This window comes from Trachymyrmex septentrionalis, unplaced genomic scaffold (assembly GCF_001594115.1).
Source record: "Trachymyrmex septentrionalis isolate Tsep2-gDNA-1 unplaced genomic scaffold, Tsep1.0 scaffold126, whole genome shotgun sequence".
Lineage (NCBI taxonomy): Eukaryota > Metazoa > Arthropoda > Insecta > Hymenoptera > Formicidae > Trachymyrmex > Trachymyrmex septentrionalis.
Window position 1 is genome coordinate 1,868,233 of NW_017304395.1, and position 21,664 is coordinate 1,889,896.

A 21,664-nucleotide genomic window follows, 5' to 3' on the forward strand; every position below is an offset into this window, starting at 1 on the left:
TTGAAAGAGTAACGATCCGCAGCTGCTATAATATTTAAAACCTGGTCTACAATTGCGTAGTTATACATGGCTGTAGCTGTAAAAATTCATCAATCATTGCCAAATACGAGAAGAATATTCGACTGTGATTGATCAATCTTCTTACAACTACAACCACTTACAACTACGCTTACGTAATTGTAAAGTAGGCTTAAGCGTTTAATTATTATTGCTGTTATAACATATGTTCAGTTTGACTTTTTAATCTTGAAAAAAATGTTAGAATTTAAATATTTCGATTTAATAATTTTAGAACTTTATCATTATACTCTTATCGCGGATTTCAACAGTGCTCGAACAAATGCGTATGGACGGATGTACATTTATATGATCGCAAATCTCGGAAATTTCAATTGATATCATTTTCTCTCGTTTGATTCACGGACAAAACCGGATATCATAACAGGAGAAGTTTTGAAAACAGTCCGAGACCTCTGGTCGAACGACCATTTGAGATGCACGTGTTTTTAAAATCTTCAGCGGCGGACGTTCTGGAATCCGAATAACACTCTTAATCACCGATAAACGTTGCCGTCGCTTCCACAAACTGGTTCCTCGGGTACTTCAGAACAGTCTTCAGGGCAGTGTTCGATCTCTTTCAAGGTCGTGCACTCGCCAACATGAGCTGATTGAATGCCCTTTCTAAAACGTATTAAGTATCGGCAAATTAATTTGTCTCGTTGATGACTTGTAGTTTCTAGAGTTCACAATAGAATATTTGCCACATTCGACGTGAGGATAAAATTACCAATATTTTTCTGACATAAATGTAAACTTACAAGCAAATCGCTACGTTCAAATGGCACTGATTTGGATAGGTATTTGCATCACTACCGCAAACCGGATCTACTTCGCTTCCGCATCTCTGCTGTTGCTTCATGCATTTCGTTAGCCGGGATCGACACTTCTCAAAGTCTACTACCGTTACTTTTCTTCTTGCATGCCTGTTGATTAACATTTGGCTAAAGACTCACGTCGACCAGTTATTCATATAACAAGAAAGTAAATAAATTGAATTTTTTGAGTGTCTTTGACAAGTTCGATTATTTGTTTTTCACTGCATCAATTTAATGACACTTAAATATATTTATAATTCATATATCTCTCTTCCTTATATCAAAAGTGTACTTTTAACTTAATAATAAATCATAACAACTTAATCATAACAACAACATAAAAAAGAGTAATTTTTAAAAAGTTATCAAAATTATTACAATTCAAAAAAGTTATTAAAAAAAATCATTAAAAAAATCATTAAAAAATTGTTAATTCACAAGTCAAAAAGAAGTTTTTTTAAAGAGTAATTTTTTTAAGAATTATGAAACAAAGATGATAATTGAAAATTTGTCCTCTTTTCTGAAAAATTTGTAGCGAATTTAATTGAACGCACTCAGTGTGCACTGATGAATATTAAAGCCGTCGTACACAAATTATCATAAAGATGTATGTTTAATATAAATATGAAAATAGGTTAAATCACATGAAATCATTAATAGATTTTATTGTGCTGTTAAGTAAAATATGGGTTCTATGATTCGAAATATTTTTTTATTTGTACACTTAGATTTAATCTGTATATAACGGCTTTTAATATGCACCAGTACATGCTAGTGCATACAATTTAATTCGCTATTAATTTTTTGAGTTGTGTCACTTTTAAAGTCAATTAGGGAGTGATATAGTAGATCTATACAATACAAATACACACCCGCAGTTTAGCATTTGCATCTCGCACTCGTTTCTGTATATATTTCCGTCCGATCCGCAAACCGATACTTCCTGCTCATTTTTGCAATCCAAGGGACACGCGTTGCTTCCGGATGTCCGTTCTCGAGATACGCAGAACGACATCGGTACTTCAAAGACGTGCTTGCTGAAAGGCACAATCCAATAAGTATTGTTGGGCTTAATGAAATTTTTGTATTGAATAAAATCGCGACGAAGTTTGCATGCTAAAACGTAATTAGATTAAAAATTCATCAATTAATTGTTCAAATAAAAATTCAAATATTGAGAAATGTTAGGCCGAACGAGTTGCTTCGCGTTCTAACAAATCTAATATTTATACAATCCCGGTGAAAAGAGAGAGAAGGATGAGTTAGCTCGAGTGTTCTTTAAATTAGGCAAAGGGTTATAACGAAGAGCACAGAGGAATGATTCATGAATAATTAAGTGCGTATGGGGAACAACACTGAGATGAAAGAAGCAAAGGAAAAAGGGTGGAGCTTATGAAAGTTTTTTAGAAGATTCTGCGTGATCCCAGTCATACATTGAATTCGTTGAGGATTTGCTGCTTACCCGCAATTTTTCGCCCGCATTTTGCAGGTGTTCGAGTACAAAATGCCGTCGCTACCGCAGGCAGGCTTGGCACCACGCCAGCACGATTCACGACAATGTCTTGTGGTCTGACAGTGCTTCTTATTTGTACGCACGACGCCTTGGCTGCGAACCGGAAAAATTAAAATCGTTTTGCGGCCAGACTAGTTTTATGTTAAATTTAAAGAATAGACTCTTTTACGTTTTACGATGAGGAATGACTGCAACAGCGTCTATTGTGAATTACAGTTTTTATAAAGAAATTTTTTTCTATGCAAAAAAATGGAAGAAATAATAGATGAGGTGTAACCATAAATAATCATAAATAGAGATCTGACTTTATCGCGCAAAAAAGAAATAATTTTGAAGTTCAGACAAAATACGAAAGACTGCAGAGACTAAGCATGATTTTCGTAGGTTTAAAAATTTCCGATCCACGTGATTCTGTCGTTCGTAACCGTAATTGAGGTCAATCTTCAACGTACCCGCAAGTGAGCAGCTTCATCTGACACGTAGACTTGTAAACGTTTCCATCGCTTCCGCAAACCGGTCCGTCGAGCGGCGCGTAATCGCACGAGACTGGACAGTTCTCCCTGTGAGCCGAAATATTATTGCAGGGCCCAAGATGAGACAGCTCGATTCCGACTCGGCAGATTTCTACCCTGAGCATACACTTGTTCTGATAGGTACGCCCATCAGTGCCGCATACCGGATCTTGATCGCCCGGACAACGATGCTCGCACTTGCTACCGGATGACCTCAGGCAAGCCGTCTTCTCCGTGGCCACGGTAATGCCTAAATAAGCGTATGACAGCGAAATAATGAGATACGTAGATAAATTTTGCGCGGTCATTAAGCGAAACGAGTCTTCGCATATATACACATGACCTCGTCGTCTACGACGAATAAATAATCTAATACTCTGGCGCGTAAATAGTTCGTTTCGATGCTCCAGGAAATCGCGATTCGTTTTGCAACTACGTATAATTTATCACGGCCATCTATTATACAAATGAACGGATCCTCGTTACCATAAGCTGTTATCGCGGGTAGAAAAAGAATACGAATAGAAATCTCTTTATCTCATTTACGTGAAGCACGATAATATCGCATGAAGATCGGCGAATGAAGGTCGCATTATTTCCGCAATTGTAATTGAAGTGCGCGCCCGCCGTGGTTATATTTCTCGATAAACCGCTACTAATAGGCCTACGCGTTTATTCTTACGGTCAGTTAATATACAAAACGGGATAACGAAATCATACAGAGTTACTACGATATACCGAGCGAACAGCGTTTCGGAGAAGGAAAAGAAAACTGTAATCTCGCGGCGAGCGAACTAGAGCGCGTGTGTTACTGTAATAACTAATAACTATTATAATTAAAAGCGCGCCTTACCCTTTCCGCACATCTTCTTCCGCATTTCACACTGCGACGCGTATATGACACCGTCGCTACCGCAAACGGGTTCGCCACTAGGCGGACATATCCTGGGACATGCACTGGACACGTAATCTGCGTGAAAAAAAAAAGAAGTTTTATTGACGTACAAGATAGTATAAATTTGTCAACATAAGTGCAATGTAATTTAAAGTAGCACCTTAAAAGATGAGGCATCAGCAATAGTATTGTTTACGAAGCTAGATCTTAATATAATTGAAATAATAAATAGAATAGAGAGAAGAATCATACGATAGTGAGTAAAAATTTTGCATTTACAACGTGCGACGAAAATATGGAATTAAAAACGAGAAACGATATAAAGAGGCCCCAACAACACAAATAATATTGCAAGTTTTGTGCTATTGGGGGAAGCAGCTGTTCTCAAAGTAGAGAACCAAATGTTACTAAATAAGAAGAAATATATGATTGTAATATAAAAGAAATTATGCCGATATTAATAAGGAGAATATATGTACAATATCGATTTACACACTTAAAGCGCGGTTGTAGTAATATTAATCAAATTGTAATCAAAGATAATTGTATCTTAATAGCATCTCATCGCCATCGTGGAACAATCATGAAATGTACGATATTTTATGCTAAATTGTACGCTTTTCTGCTTACTTAATAGACTGTATTTTAACGAGTATGTTTGTGTACTGTTAAAAAAGCAAAGTTTAAGCGTCAACGGTATTCTGATTAAAAAAGAAGAAAAAAGAGAGAGAAAAAAGTGTAATATTTACTGTTAGATGCTTCGTTTTGTTATGCACGATATAACCTAACCTTGCACTATAACATACCTCACGTATTAAGAGAGTACCTATTATTGTAACGACATAATTGTATTTAATAATCATAATGATTAATATTAATATATTTAATAATCTTAATAATCATAATGTTTAAGCATACATGTAACGTGGTCGGCACCAGTGATGAGAATTTAGCCCCGCGCAACACAAAGAATCAGCCCCTCCATTTTTGTTCTACCAATTGACGCTGTGTTCGGCTAGTACAGAGTGGCGGTAATTTGTGGAGCAAAAGTGGAGGGGCTGATTCTTTGTGTTGCGCGGGGCTAAATTCTCATCACTATTCGGCACAGGGAAGAAGCAGAGTTAGCAAAAAATAAATACCTGCCTAAATGGAGGAAGTGTGGGTGCTTACCCATGATGTAATCGGAAAACGAAATCTCGGAAAAATCATACGACCAATTATTAGTTTATACAATATGTTAAACTTAAATGATTCTCATTTTGTCTTTATTTGAATGTATTATTAAAAAAGATTCTTATTGGTCGTATATGACTTTTCCGAGATTTCGACTGTCATGACCAGAATTAACCTGAGTCCATGATTTAACTATAGTATAATACGGAATACACACAACTATACATCTCTCAATGAGGGATCCTCACATTCTGACGAAAGGGTCACTCAAATATCTTACTGCAATCTATTGAACATAGGAACTCCATTAAATAACGCGGAAGAGTGCTTGCGGAGGGGAGGGGGACGGGGGGGGGGCAGAAACGTTTAATACGCGATATATCGGATAAGATCAACAATCGCATAGCGATCCGATCGCGACGTGAGGCTTATGAAATGCATCACCCGGCGTGCCTAAGGTATACGCACGCATTTCTAAATTTTAAAAAATGTTTTAAACGATCTCGAGAGTGAGAAGAATATTTATCGCGTGCAAACACGTGTAAAAATTATTTCGTAACGATCTCGCTACATGTCGAACGCTTTTTGATTATGAAATTTTATGATTAAAAGTCACAAAGGCAAAACTGAAGTTATGTATGGGGTAAATTTGGGTAAGAGATGACTATCTTTAAAATGCAAAAAAAACTTTAATTTTTGTTATCTTTAATAATGTTATTATGGTATATCTTTTTTGCCATACGGAAAAGATATATCAATATAATACTACTATATTTTTTTTTTTAATTTAAAAAATAGTCATCTTTATCTTAGTAACTAATTAAGACGCCTAAAAAACGTAGAAATAAAATCGAGCGGTATCGCTATTTTTTTTTAATGAGAAATAAAAGCTGCCATCCCAGCCAGAAACATAATGGAATCAATGTCGATTCGACATCAATTTGATGAATTCGAGATTGAATCAACGTTGATTCGATGTCAATTTGATAATTTCGACGTTGAATCGACGTCAATTCCATCATTTCTGACTGGGTGTACACATTGTCTCTTTCGCAGTGTTATAATAGGCGAGGGTGCGAAGCGGTATACTCGTATTAAATCATTATTGGAGTATTCTACATGAGCAAAAATACGTGGGCCGTATAGAGGTAATATTTAAGATCGCGTGGTGAGAGAAACGATAAGAAGATTAGGGGGAGGAAGAGAGAGAGAGAGAGAGAGGGGGGGGAGGGAGGAAGTAAGGGAGAGAGAGAGATGTAACGTAATTTCCCGACTATCTCTCGTCGTCGCTCTTTTTGGCCGTAGCGTCTATCCGCAAAGAGATTCTCTGTCGAAACCTTAATTACTTCCGGTTGACCGTCCGAGGCAGATATCTACTGCTTGCAGATCCGCGCTAACCGTCGGTCTCGGTCCAGCGAACGTCGGGTCAACAGCACACGGGATTTACGGCACTCGTTCCATACCGGATCGCATAATATATAACAAATTATAAAATCGAGCTTTACAGTTAGAGATGTACCGGGCGTCCGAAGGCGCGGTTGTCAATTTCATCGTGTATAGGGGAAATGCATCGAGACGAGTTTATTATGCATTATGATCCTCCGGTGGAAAGTGCGATGGGTTTTTTTTTTTAAGTATTATTTATTAATCTCACAAGTTACACTGTAATCAATCAACAATAATCCGGTGTCAGCCCTGTTCTTTCCACTTAAAAGAATGTTTGCACTAAATTTACACGAAAACTGGTACTTCGGCGAAGGGAAGTGAGAAATGTTTTTTACCGTCCTGCTGTTTTTTCAATTTTTTTTAAGTGTACGTCTCTCCGATAACTGACCAAAACAGGATTCTTTGCATTCCATAGAACATCCCGGCTACGCACAGTGTACGCCATGCGGACAGGCGTAAAAGCAGGTTTATAAGCAACTGTATAATTACGCTGATTACAATTTATCGATCAGTCTGGTACTTGCGTCACCGTATACAGGATGATTTCGCACTAGTTAATGAGATATTAGAAAGTTTTTGCAATAACGTGAATCCAGATACGGTTAATGCTAAAGTCACGTTATCCTTTTCTTAAGTAGTTGTTAAGAAGAAAATAACCTGACCTTAGCGTTCACTGTATCTGGATAAACGGTATTGCAAAAACTCCCTATTAATTTTTAAAAATTGCCGAATAAGTGGGTAAACTCGACGCATAAGACAATTTTAAAATATTTTTCTGTGTTCTTTTTAAAGTATCTTCAAAATGAATTCTTAAAAATTTCTTAAAATTGTCTTATGCGATTTTAGACATTGGGTAACTGAATAAATTATGAAGATTGCAAAATTTAATTTTAGGCTCAGTTTTTGATCGGAAATATATATGGTTTGTAGACGTTTTTTAAATTACATCTTGTATAATAACATTTCATGATGCCTAAATTGATTTCGTCGCAAGTATCATGAATAGATTTTGAAAGATGTCTCTCTCAAAGAAGTTGAAAGTGTTGTTCTATGGGTTTACAGACGTTCTTTCGATTGTGCTCGATGGAATCAATCGCATTGCATCGTTCTGTAACCCACTCCACTACTCGTCTTTTTAGTTGTGCCACTTGATGCGCTGTGCTTATCTCCCTTCATCATTTTTACTATACTCTACACGAGATAGAATAATAATTAGAAAGAAACGGATTTCCATTACGAGATATTTCACACGCGTAATAAACTTTCAAACGACGTTACATTCCTCATATACACTTACGGAATGATTCTCAGTGCGATAATTGCTTTAATCGCTTACATGCTTTATACGAGTATTTACTCTCTTCCTTTGCAATAGTCGTCCTATTGGATGGCGCTACAATCTTTTCAAAAGAAGATTACAATTATATTCGAATGATTTGAACAATTACTCGAGATAATTTCTAACGGTGAGTGTAAGTAAATATTAGAAATACTAACATTTCGTTATTCGTTTTATCAACAAGCGAGACTGTTTTAATTAATTAGCGTGTTGTTTCATAAGATGCTGAATGCAATCAACAATTTTCGCACATTAATTAATCATGAGTTGATCTGAAACTAAATATTATTTTCCGTGATACATATAAATAAAATAAATATATGTAGTATATAAGACAATCAAAATAATCAAATATAAATTTAAAAAGTGGAAAAAATATATCTAGAAGAATAGTTTTGCTGAAGTATTTAAAAATTTAACTAAATATGCACACCGATGCAAAAATAATTTTGTTAAACTATTAAAATAATTATGTAGAACAAGTATGATGAGTAATGTTGTAAAAAATTTATATTTTGAGCGTCTTACATAATTATTTTGATGTTTTAACAAAATTATCTTCAGATTTGTATCTAAATAAATTTTTTAGATACTGCTTAGATAAAACTGTTCTTTCCGGTTATTCTGTGCAGTATTAAGAAGATCCTAAAGTGAAGCCCGAACTCCGATGAGATCGCTATTTTATCGATAAAATGCAGCACATAGACATATTTTTTTTATATGCTACTACATTAATATTGCACTCACACATACGTACAAATTTTGTAACTAACTAATCTTTCGTATTAAGTTTCTAAACCTAATTCTAAGTACTCATCATGGATTGTTCATATAATCTCTAGTTCAAACCAAGATTGTTTTATACGTAGGAAATATAAAACTCGTATATAAACCAAATATTATTACGAATCGACGTTAAAAGTCGATAATAAAACTTACAAAACTGTAATTTTCCAATTTTTTTTTCGTTTTTGGCATAAAGTCAACTGGTTTGAATTGCGTTTATACTTTAATTATAGAAGGATATTTTAATCTATAAAGGCAGTTAGAAAAATACTATTTGGAAAAATTGATAAAAAAAATTCATTTTGGGATCCCTTTAAATAGTCGCGCCTTATATTTTTGTGAATGACACGTGACCTTTTCGCACTGAAGAATTTGATCGGGATTTGTTCGCAGGCGACTAGATAAGTAATTATCCATCTTTCCTTCCTGATTAAATGAATCAATTATGCCAATAAGTAGACCAATGTTTGGATAAGCGGTAATAGGCGATTGGTGAACAATGCAGATCGAATTATAGGATTATAGAAATTGCGGGTCGCGCGCGTATATGCATGCGGTACGATGCACATTGAATGCGCTCGGATAGAGAAGGAAAAGGAAGAGGAGAAAAGGAAGGAGGGACGAGAGAAGCAACATATACGGGTCGGTGAACTGCCGCAAGGATGCATCGGGTGGATGCTGCTCTTCGAATTTTTGTCCTTTAAACGAGAGCCTATGGAAGGCACAGAGTCATATGAGCATGACATCAAGATTGATAATGGATGAAATAAAGAATAAGTTTAACGAACCAGAACGATTTCATATAGGAATATGAATGCATATCAGTGCCTGCCGCATGGCTAGTAAATAAAACAATTAATGACAAGCGTCTCTTGTTTCTCCTTCCCGTGTGGACTATTTTCAGCGAAGAGTTGTGAGATGATCAGCTGGTCGGATGCTATGCTCTCAATGCCGTATTTGAAATACAGCGCCTTCAAGAATCTACCAATTAATTTCATTAATATTATATTATCACTTTCTTCCTCTTTCTCTTTCATCCTTTTCTTTATTTGTCTTTCCCATCAATCACTTTTTGCTTAATTAGAGCTGCAGGTTTAATTTTTTGCGGCCGAAACCGAGGAAAATTGGTTGCCCAGTGCGCGCATGATGGCTACCTCGCACAAATTCGAAATAAAAATGAAAGTAGGCAAGATGAACAACTGTGCCAATAATTAATAGCAGAACGATTGCACTTATTATGTAGCTACAAGTTCATTCAGTACGCAGTGCTTATACGTGAATCGGACTCGTACCAGAATTATGTTGTGCTTCTTCTTTTTTCTTGCAATTCCTCGAAAATCCCTCGATATGGAATTACTTGTTAGAAATGTGACAAATTAGAGGAAGTTATTGCACCATACGGTTATCGGTCAGTCAACTAAACAGATTTTGCAATTTTTAACGGCATAGTTACCAGGTGTGTCATTACTCCGTAGTGAAGTTATTTTACGAAAAAAAATTAAATGTGTTGTTAGAGAAATCAACATTTTCTTCTTCTCCTTTTACATCTCTCATCCATCGACTTATTGAGACTTTACGATTATTAAATCACCGGTGTAGCAGATAATCGTCCGGTTGAATGTTTCCTTCCGATAGCAATACGTTGAAGTCAAAATTATCACTACGCGATCTTGTTAAATTAATTCTTAACAATGCATTCATTTAGAAATTGGAGGATCTGATCTCACAATCAGATAACAATTTCTGTTAATGCGCGATGTAGAAAAATTCCTTCAGCAAAGTAAACCGTTCTTTATTACACGCGAGAAGCAAAATTGACGCAATCTAAGTATATGTAAATTATTGAATTGTCTGGCGCTGTTGTCGCAACACTTTCTTATTGAATCATTTTTACATTAAAAATAAAAATTAGAGGAATTCTAAAGGCTTTGATCTTGACAAACATTATCAATGTCACGACCCTGAATAACATTTGAAAGATTTTAATCATCAGTTGAACATCTTAGATAATGCCAGCGGTACTGTTAATTTTCAAATCTTATAACTCAAAACGTATCTACTTAAAAATGCAATGAAAAAGAGGTTTTCATTTAAAAAAATCGATGTAACCTTAACCTGATCTTGGCAACGCCATCTAAGGTCAAACTGACAAGACCAGTAGATAGATCTTTTTAAATCTTACAACTTTTATCTAAAACAGTTTTCTATAAAACTTATATTTTTTGACATGTATTTCGGGGTTTCAATATTTTTCTCTAACTCTATATTTCACATTAAATACGTACTAAGTCAAATTATATCATCTTTCAATTATTTTTGGTAAATATTGACAATAACGGACCCAGCTCTGGTAACCATGATATATATTGTCAAGGTCATCAACCTAAATGACTTTTAGAAGATTTCAGCTTACATTTGTCCAAAAGTTATTAACAAAAAAACTTTCTTTTTTGATAGGTACACAATATTAAAAACTATCTATATTCTTCTCGACTTAAGGAATGCGTTTTTCACTCAAAGCAATGTCCACCTCACCTCCTCTTTGCCTAGTGGCGTCAGACTTTTCATGCGAGATGAAGTCTACATTGTACCTCCTCTCTGTCTAACGGAGTCTACATTATATCTCCTTCCTGTCTAAAATCGAATGCCTCTAGGAAAGGGGACAAATAGAGTGGATCTCTCGTTTCGCGTAGGAAATCGAATACCCCTAGGCAGGGGAAAAATGGGGTGGACCTCGCTTCGCGTGGAAAATCATTATGTAAGCAAAGGAAAGTGTGGGATAGTTCTTAATATTGTATGTAGAAGTAAGATATTATTTTTTTAAACTTTGTTAATAACTTTTAAACAAATAACGAGCGTAGGCTAAAACTTTCTGAAAGTCATTCAAGGTTATGATCTTGACAATATATATCAAGATTAAAATCATCGGAGCTGAGTCCATTATTACCAATATTCACTATATTTTTTATGCCTGATTAATTATAATTCCTTTAAATCCTCTATTAGTATTTAAAGACGTACATATTTAAATACTAAATATTTTATAATTAATATGTTTTATAAATAATTGTGAATATCTTTTCAATGCGCGTAGTAGATAAATTTTGGTATCTATCTTTAACGATGTCGATGTTATAGACTCTCGCAATGATAAAGCGATTTTAGTAGGTAAATTAGTGATGATTCGATAATGCACATCTTTATGGTAGTATATCAGTCATTATAACCGGTTTGCATAACATCGTTACGATAACGCGCATAGTCACGATAGAATTGTATAAATATTAACACAGAGTACACAAATTCTGGCAAATATAGACGTCGTATTATTTCGACAAACAACTTAACAAATTGCGGTGTTTCCTAATTATTACAGTTTACAGTTTCTTCTGCTGATATACACTCTTCTATATTTAATTAATATTTTTGCCTTCATCCAGTTTTGTCAATAATTAAAGCTATGTCTTACATCAATTACGTCTAGTTTGAAGATACTAATGCGATACAGAAGTTTGCAATAGCATTGTAATTCAATATTGCAAAGACATTACAAAGATTTTTTACAATATTATTTCAACAACATTTCGCAATATTTTTTCAATATTGCAATGAAATGTTTCTGCATTTTTTCTGTGCTGTATGAGTACTTAATGATCGTCCGTTTTTGACTACGATCTTGACTGATCTTTTAGTATGTCTTGATGTAATTATGCGCTTTCAAGATGTATCATTACCGATAATATCCGTTTCGTCTATCAGAATGCCTCATAAATCATTTGCAATCGATAGCGTCAAAATTGCAAGAGCTTGTGCTCTGATCAGACTGTTCCATGCGTGCAACGGCAAACACATTGGGTTGGCCGATCACCCCGGTCGGTCGGTTCTACCGCGCTCTTTATCGCTGCGAAACGATCTCGTCTTCCTCATAGCATTGTCCCGTAACACGTCCGTACAGTGTTGCATTAACGAGGTCTCGCTTTATCTTGCCTCTCTGTTCAGTAGTATACTGAGAGAAAAATATTTACAGACAAAATTATTTTACCCTCTTTCTTACATGAATGAGCCGAAGAATCGAGGATTAAAATAGTTTCAATATTCAAATTAAAATAAGAATGGGATTTTGTTTGTTTTGTTGTACTGCAAATTTTTCAAGCCTATTGATTGGCTATAAGATAAAGAGATTCGAGGATCTCTGCTTTGCATACATTTGTCATACGACAAAAACGCATAAATGAAATAGTAACCTAACACATTAAACATTTATTTTAAATCTTGTGTATTGTAACACCTGAGATTCATTAGCAGCTTTTACACGTACAATTTTATCCGCGTGCCAGGAATACAGGCTGAAAAAAAAACGCAAAACCACAAATTTAGATTTAAGAACATTGGTCGTATAAGCGAATAGAGATTATACATTTGCTTTCGTGCTTGAGGGCAGATTTGATAGGAGGTAAAATCGAGAATTGGGGTGTACATAACTAGTTAATAAAAGAGAAAGTAATTATGGCCAGTGTAGATATTGTGGCCGCCCTATCTCCGCTTTTATATAGCAAATCTTAATGATTATTTATGAAATTATTTGTTCGGTAGCTCGCCATTACATTATGGCGCTACTATACCAATACTCGATAGCCAGCATTTATTATAATGTATTTTTACTTTCAAGTATTTCGAAACGTATCTGAGGTACATTTTAGCATTTAATTACACCTACTTCCTCATTTTTCTTAAATTATTATCATACGAATATATGTATATTTAAATGTATTGTTTGCTATTTAACATTTGATTTGACTATATATATTTGGAGTTATACAAATTTAAACAATAACATGGCATTTTGCTAATGTAATCCTCTATGCGTTTTAATTACTGGCTTCTTTTTTGAGGTCTTTATATCAAAATCATTATTTAATAATCGATTGTAATTCTACTTGTTTAAATATTAAAAAGTAATTTGACGTTAGTTGTTAATGGGAAGCTTTATTTAAGGGTTGTTCCTTCTTTTGATAAATTTTACCTGTTGAGTAAGTAGCAAGATTACCCAATCACATATGTGGATTACCAGATTTACTTTATAGGTAAAATTATTAATACCAAAAGGTGAAACAACCGTCCTTAAATGTTGGACTTTCCATTTGAAATTGCACTGCAGTTGGGAACCTGATAATGACTCACTTTTAACGGAAGAATCAATGAGAACGATTTAAGAGATGTATTATTACTGAGGATGTGTTACTCCAAAGAGAGTCGACACATTTACTAAAGAAGATTAAACATTACGGAAATTAATTTTTGGATTGGAATTTAATCACTGGCACCTTCATCGACCTAGACTCTAATTAGCCTTGAATTTATTGTTTATTTTTATTTCTACTGTTAATCTGTAATTTATATTAGGTACATGTATTATTTTTAGTATTGAGATTTTTAGTACTGAGCAGCTTATATAAGAAATTATGTGTTACGTATAATATATACATTTATTTGCATACATTTTATAGTGTTTTACTTTTTTGTTAATTTTGTAACCAAACACTGTTTTTTTTCTAACAAAATCAATTTTTAAATTTATTTTTGTAGTTGGCCAAGTTACAATCCCTGTTTCTTTTCTAGTCATTAATGCAATGTCTCCACATTTTTATAAATAATGTCGTATGTAGTAAATGTTTCGTAACTTTTTGAATCGAATGAACAACACCTTGACGAATGTAATCATTAAGTTTTAAATTTAAATTTGATTATTAACCAAGTTATTGTAATGTAATGGGGGGGAGGGGGAGACGTAACACCATTAGCTTCTCTAAATTAAAAATTAAAGAAAAAGTTGGAAAGTTAATAATTTTTAACTTAATTTAGTTAATTTTAAATAAATTAATTTTAACCTAGTTACTTTTAAACTTTAATTTAGTAACTACTTTCTTTTTAAGTTAAATTTTTTTTACAAAGGTTAAATGAAAAGGAGCATACAGCCACACTTTAAGTACCTAGCGCCTCTCCGGTCCTAGTGTTAAGATGTTGAACTACTATCCAATATACATTCAATTAAATTGAATTAATATTTCAGAATTACTTGAGAGCCGATAAATCATCGGATTCACACAATATTGTATATTGGATAGTAGTTCAACATCTTAACACTAGGATCGGGAAGGCGCTAGCTATTTAAAGTGTGGCTGTATGCTTCTTTTCATTTAACCTTTGTAACAATTAAAGCCACTTTCTAATATTTTAAATTATTTTTATCTTATTAAGTACTTTTTTTTCTATAAAAACTGAAATATATTAGAGAATTAGTTTAGAAAAGGCTGAATGATTGTGTAATAGGCACGACGTATAGTGCCCAAAGGAATGTTATTAACACAACTCGACAAACACACACACTCTCTTTCTCTCTCTCTCTCTCTCTCTCTCTCTCTCTTTCCTTTTGCACATGCACACGTCCTACAACCGGTCTTAAGAAGGATTTATATTGTATTAAAACTACATCGTTTGAAATGACAATGGCATGCGGCAGCACTCGCAAGATTTATCGATTTTGCGGCACGTGACGAGAGCTGCATTGCTTCTAGCATACATATGATCAAAAGCGTAGACTCTAGAGCGTAGACTTTAGAGGTTTTGAGATACTAGCTGAGTGCTACGAGTACTACAAGTTCTTATGAGTAAATAACGATAGTAATCTTCAACAAAATATTGCTTTTGTTTACAAAACTATAACAGAATTTGCACAATAATTTAATTATTTCAACCCTTAAGATCATAACACATAAAATATATAAGTATAACAGAGTAAGACAGTAAAGACTAATAAACATATATGTAAATCATTATATGTAAATCAATTTGGCAACTTTATACTGAATGCTCATTAGTTCAAACGGTCCTATGCTATGCTATGCTATGCTTATGCATTTTGTACGGGTTATCACACACAAATGATCTGCAGACATGATCTGCATAGCATAAAATCACTGAACCAATTAGCCTTTTATGTAAATCAACATGACATTTTTATGTCGGATACTCATTGATTTAGTGGCCTTATGCTATGATTATGCAGCTTATTTAGTGTGTGATAACCCTTACATCATATAGATACGTAAAAATAAATGTGACGAATTATGCATGTAATACTCTTAGTTCTTTTATGCATAATTGTATAATATTAGTGTTATTACAATGCGTACAATTGTTATTTCACAATACAAAAAGGAGATATATATATATATATATATATATATATAATATATATATATATATCTAATTTAGTTATTAAAATTTAATTATTATAATCAAAGAAATTAATTAATAATTTTATTTTATTGATGAAATTAATATTGAAAATTGTTATCTGTAAATAGCATAAGAATTTATCATTCTTATTGCAGTTACATTTATTGCCATTATGTTCTTATTTTGATATTGATACAATTTCAATATTGACATGATCTCAATTATTAAGTAAACGATGAATATAATGTTATATTATAGGATGATAATACAATTTAAATCAAGAAACTGAAAGAACATTACGACCATTTAACGAACAGGATTTTCGAGGTCGAAGAAGAAGTTACACGAATATACATCAATCGGCAGTATGCACGCGATTGCAGCGGTTCGCTGCGATCTGTTATAACTGTATATAAGCAGATATCGTATTTCAACGCTTGACAAAAAATTAATTAAATTGTGTGATACGGCTGACTGGACACTTGCGTACAAGGATAAAGAAACGTGAGCGTCCCTACTCGATGTTTCTCCCGCGAAATACTATACTATAAATTTCCCATTTCTATATGCACGATACATCGAAAGACAGACATTGGAAAAAAACGCAACATTTGTGAGAAACCCAAGTACCTATGTTCAATGGCGCAACTCGCGTGGAAAGATTGTAAAATTATTTGTCAGTTGACCAATCGCTGAACTGATTTTGTATGTATTAAAATGACATCAAGGTATGTCGATTGAAATATAAATTTATGGAACAAAATGCACGGTTGGAAAAAAAAATCTAACATGTTTTACGTCCTAAATTATCTAAATTTTGTGTTAAATCAACACAAGATGAATATGTTAACTCATATAAAAAGGCGGCTAATTTTAAAATATATTATACATGCGTAACTCACTATATATAATATATCGGTTATTACGAAGAGTGTTGCTAAGATCTCGGTATTCTAAAGGCTCAGGATGCTCGCACGGAATGCAAGAGATCCGGGTTCGACTCCCGGCCGAGGCAATATTTTTCGCAATAAGTTTATTACAGTTTTTTAAGATTTGGGAGAATTTGGGGGGATTATTTGTTTCAGATTGATTGTGTGAATCCGATAATTTCATCGGCTCTCAATTTATTTCTGAAATATTAATTCAATTTAATTGAATGTATATTAGATAGTAGTTCAACATCTTAACGCTCGGACCGGGAAGGCGCTTTGTATTTAAAGTTTTAAAATATATTAATTCTTTGCGGCACAGCGTGGCATATATGTCACACTTTTTTAACCTCAGTTTTTTTATGTTTTTTACACAGTTTCTAACAAATTGCTACAATGAAAAAAACATTATCAATTTTGTAGAACATCAGTTATTATAAAAAAACCCGTGGAAACATTCCTATTGTTGACAAAATGTATTTTATAAATAAACAAACTGAAAAAATTCATCTCTTTTTAATAATAAATGTGATTGTTATCGTTTTAATAATAAATGTGTTTGAACTAATCAACAATAGCTAATTAGCCAAAAATAAATCCGAGAGGTTTTTTGGATCGCTGATTACGAATCTGAAGTAAAAAAATTCAAAATGGCGGATCCAAAATAGCGGACAAAAAATTAAAAACTTAGTTCTGAGGCTGTAAAATGAGATCAACTAAGTTTTTTGAGTCGTTGATTACGAATTTGAAGTCAAAATTCAGAAATTCAAAATTGCGGATCCAATATGGCAGACCCGAATTCAAAAAACGATACAAATCTTATGAAAATGTATATCTGAGGTTCTCGGGATTGCTGATTATGAATCCACGCACGCACGCACGCACGCATGCACTTGTAGCCGCAGCAATTTGTATATTGTTACACGTGCCGCCAAGCATAGACATAATATAGATAGATCGAACATGATATGCCGATAAGGGATTTTATCGTCCGACACGAGCGAAAAGGAGGGAATGTTTGACTTTTTCTATTTTTTTCTTACAGACATAGAGACATGCTCCCACATTCGTTAAAAAGAGAACGGAAAATCCAATTGTTTGCTGTTGCTCCTTCTCATATGCGTCGACCATGAAATACCTCGATGTGAGAGACGAAGGGATTCACATTAAACAAGCACTCCAATGTGAGAGGCGAGAAGATTCATATTAAATACACACATATATATACATGCATACGAGAAGAGAATCACTCACATTCAAGAATACAGGCACGCACACACACACACACACACACACACACACACACACACACACACACACACACACACACACACACACACACATATATACATATACACCTATACACATAAAAGTGGTCAAAATTATTTTAAAGAGATATGATAGATTTAAATTCTGTAATTTCAGAGTGTTATATCTTTTACCCAGTGAGAAATGATAATGGAATAGACATCAAATCGATATCGAATCAATATTGATTTCATTGTCATTTCTTAATCCATTGATTCTATGTGAATGTGCTTATAGAGACATTTGTTCAGAATCACGAGAAGTACAACATATTTTAAAATAAAGTAATTTGACTGTGGATATTTCTTCATAAGAATCGTGTAGTCCTTTGATTCGATTCTATATTAAAAGAACTTGATTCGCATATCTTTATTTTTTATATGCCATCTCAGAAAAGATATATTGAAATGATATCGAATCGACATCGAAAATGTATTTCGGAAACTGATCGAAATATTTATCAATAAATTATTAGATGAATATGTGGTATCCTATTCGATAAATTTTCGACTCAAACCGATTCAATTTTGATGAGTTTTCGATCCTAGTTTTAAAAAATTGATAGAAAACACACAATAGTCAATCATTTTTAATCGCGTAGTTATGAATCGTAAATTAATGAAAGAATATTGTAACTCTACGACTGATTTTTTTATCATTTGTTTTTATGTACGATAAATAACAATAATAATAACAATATTATTACAATACACAGAGTTTCTTAATAGCGCCCACTAATCATAGCATTATATGAAATGCTTGATAAAAAATGCGTGATTAAAAATGGAGTCGAAAAATTCTGACACATTTTTTTCCTACTCTATTCAATGAAACAGTTATTATCGTGTAAAGTTAATCGAATCTGTACCGTTCTTTAACAAGCACAGTGAGCTGCGCGTGTGGTAGTGTGTGTGAGCGTGCACTATCGAACGCGACTCACTGACGTGCGGCTGTTTAAAGAATGGCAGATTGAATTAACTTTACTCGATTGTTTCATTGAACATTGTAGAAAAAAATGGCTCAGAACTTTTCGAGTCAATTTTTAATTAGGAATAGCGCTATATAATTAGTGTGCAAGACTTAAAATTCACTTTCTCTCTTCAAAGCTGAAAGAGAGGGAGAGATAGAAAATTTCAAGTCTCACTTAAAGTCAAAGTAATGTCGGTTACCAGACCTAAAAGTCTGATGGTGATAAATATATTCATTTTTATAGAATATTTATAAAGCATCAAAATAAGCTTCAAAGCAATATTTTGATTTGATAGATTTCGTCGATTTTGATATCAATTTGATGTCAATTCGATGAGTTATTTCTTACTGAGATAAAATTTGTTCGCATTGCATACTTCAACATGCTCCTACTATAGTTCCTACTTACTCCAACGTGCTCGTTAGAATAACTAAGAGTTACGATAGAAATATGTTAGAGCATAGTACAGACTTTTTAAAATTTCAAATTTGATAATAGTAACATCTTTTATTTATTTCTTGCACTCAAACACATTCATCTGCCCTTATCTAACATATTGCAACGCTATCTCTTATAAAATTAAACATCTACTGTTAAACATAGTTATTGCTTTGTTTACCATTTCGAATCGCTCAGCATTCATATACACGTAATTTGCAGATCGATATAAATCTTTCTTTTAAGCTTTTAATCTTAGTTTCATAAACTCAGTATTATTTGTCACGTAAAACGCTGAGTATTGAACTATTTTTTCGTTCATAGAAGTTATAAAACTTTTGTATTAAGGAAATATCTATGTCAGGTGACAGCTCTACGAATTAAAAAAAATGTAAGTTTTCCAATTTTTTTGTTTTAATATAAAGTTCACTGCAGTTGACTGCAGCACCACCAAATTTTACGTCTATCTTAATCCTGTAAAAAGATTTTTTATTCCGTTCAGTAAATTCGGAGATTTATATCGATCTGCAATGTCCCTACAATTTGGTCACTCATCCTTAATAATCCATATAGCTATTGATTTGTTATTAATCTTTATTTCGCTTCAATTGAAAGATACACTATCAAAATGTATACAGTAAGCGCTTGACGATGATATCTGACGTTCATATTATAATAGATCTGCAAACGCATGGATAACTAGCATACAACTCTTGATAATACGACTTTATTTAGTCGACATCACAATAAAAGTTAACGGGGATATTGAGCGCTGGTAATTTGCAGGTAAGGTCGCTAATTGTAGTCTGTGTCGAAAATAAAACGTGCGACGGCGTTACATCTCCATCGTTCTTGCCAATTACATTTGATATTCATGCCTCGTCCAACGAACAAGCGTGACCTGATCCGTATCCAAAGAGATCCTGAATTCCAGAGAAACAGATACCGAAATATCGTGTAGAATTCGTTACCGTTCGATTTTAAGATAGGAACTTCAAAATGCTAATCCACCGCGCTATCGACATATTGAACTCTCCGTGTAATTTATTTGCAAGCAAATTCCAGCGCACAGTGGTGAATAATTAAAAAGCAACTTTTTTAAATGTATTGCATTGCTATCAGTCGCTTGCACCGTTAGTTTTCCCAGAAAAAGTTTTTCGATTCAAGCGAGTTTCAATTGGACGTTCACTCCAAAGCAAATTAAATTAAGTTTTTGCCGTATATTATGAAAAGCTGAAAAGGGCCACAAATGGAGCAAAGAGTTGGCAGACGGAGGTATAATAAATATGGAATAAGAGGTACGACCGCTAATTATACGAATTAGTCGAACGATCCCCTTTCTGCAGCGTGCGCACTCGAGAACCGCTTTCCACTTATATACTTACAGTCTATTCCATAGCTATCTCTCTCTGGATACACTAGGAATTTGCGGTACATTTTTATTCTACAAAAAAAAAAGATTTTTTGCAAAAATGTTGGTAAGAAATCGTCCTTGCAGATTTCAAAGACTATTTGTAACCGACATTTTGGCAAAAAAATGTTTTTTTTTCGCTTAACATACGTATATCGATATATGTATCGCACATTCCTAGTAAACACAAGAGATGCACGTAGTCCTGCATATATGCGCAGATCAATGTAAGAATCCGATATGTGTGCCGTCGGTCATTAAGCATGACGAATGGTAGCTAGTCCCAACTTAAGACTGACATTTATAGTCGATTCTTATATTTAAGATTATATTAAGTACAGTCTTAAGATGTTATAAATCAATCAGATAGCCATATTAATCTCTTAAGATATTACTTAAGACAGTCTTGAAATAAGAACGTGCTGTGAATACCGGCCTAACAATAAGTAGACGGAGTCGTAAGTGGAGAACTGGGACGAAAAACTGTCTCCCCGGATCGGCTCGCGCTAAACGATCTTGCACACTTGCGTGCGTGCGTGTACATGCGCGTGCACACGAGCAATTCCGATCCGTTAGATCGGAGAAACCTTCGACCGGTCGCTACGACAACACACGACGGCGAGAACGCACCGACGGAGAAGCGTCGCGCTACTTCCTCCTCTGTCCATATGTGCGGCAGTAACTGGCTCTCTTTTTATCTTTGCCGGCGTGAAAATTGCGGTACGCACATTCGCGCCTTTTTCCGCGCACGACTGCCCACCGTGTAGAACGCAGTTGCATCTTAATAATTCATCGCGTCGCGTACTTAGACATATATATATATATATATA

At 34.1% G+C, this 21,664-nt stretch overlaps 1 protein-coding gene across 1 annotated transcript in view; it reads right to left on the reverse strand.

The window, feature by feature from the left end:
* The window catches only part of LOC108755799 (agrin), a 63,645-nt gene that overhangs the window by 2,840 nt on the left and 39,141 nt on the right, over positions 1-21,664 (reverse strand). The window contains exons 2-7 of the mRNA XM_018499072.1: positions 3,754-3,870; positions 2,841-3,150; positions 2,338-2,481; positions 1,748-1,912; positions 819-983; positions 559-681 (exon numbers count right to left, since the gene is read on the reverse strand). Of these exons, the coding sequence (XP_018354574.1) occupies positions 559-681; positions 819-983; positions 1,748-1,912; positions 2,338-2,481; positions 2,841-3,150; positions 3,754-3,870 (1,024 nt within the window). The remainder of the gene's footprint in view (positions 1-558; positions 682-818; positions 984-1,747; positions 1,913-2,337; positions 2,482-2,840; positions 3,151-3,753; positions 3,871-21,664) is intronic.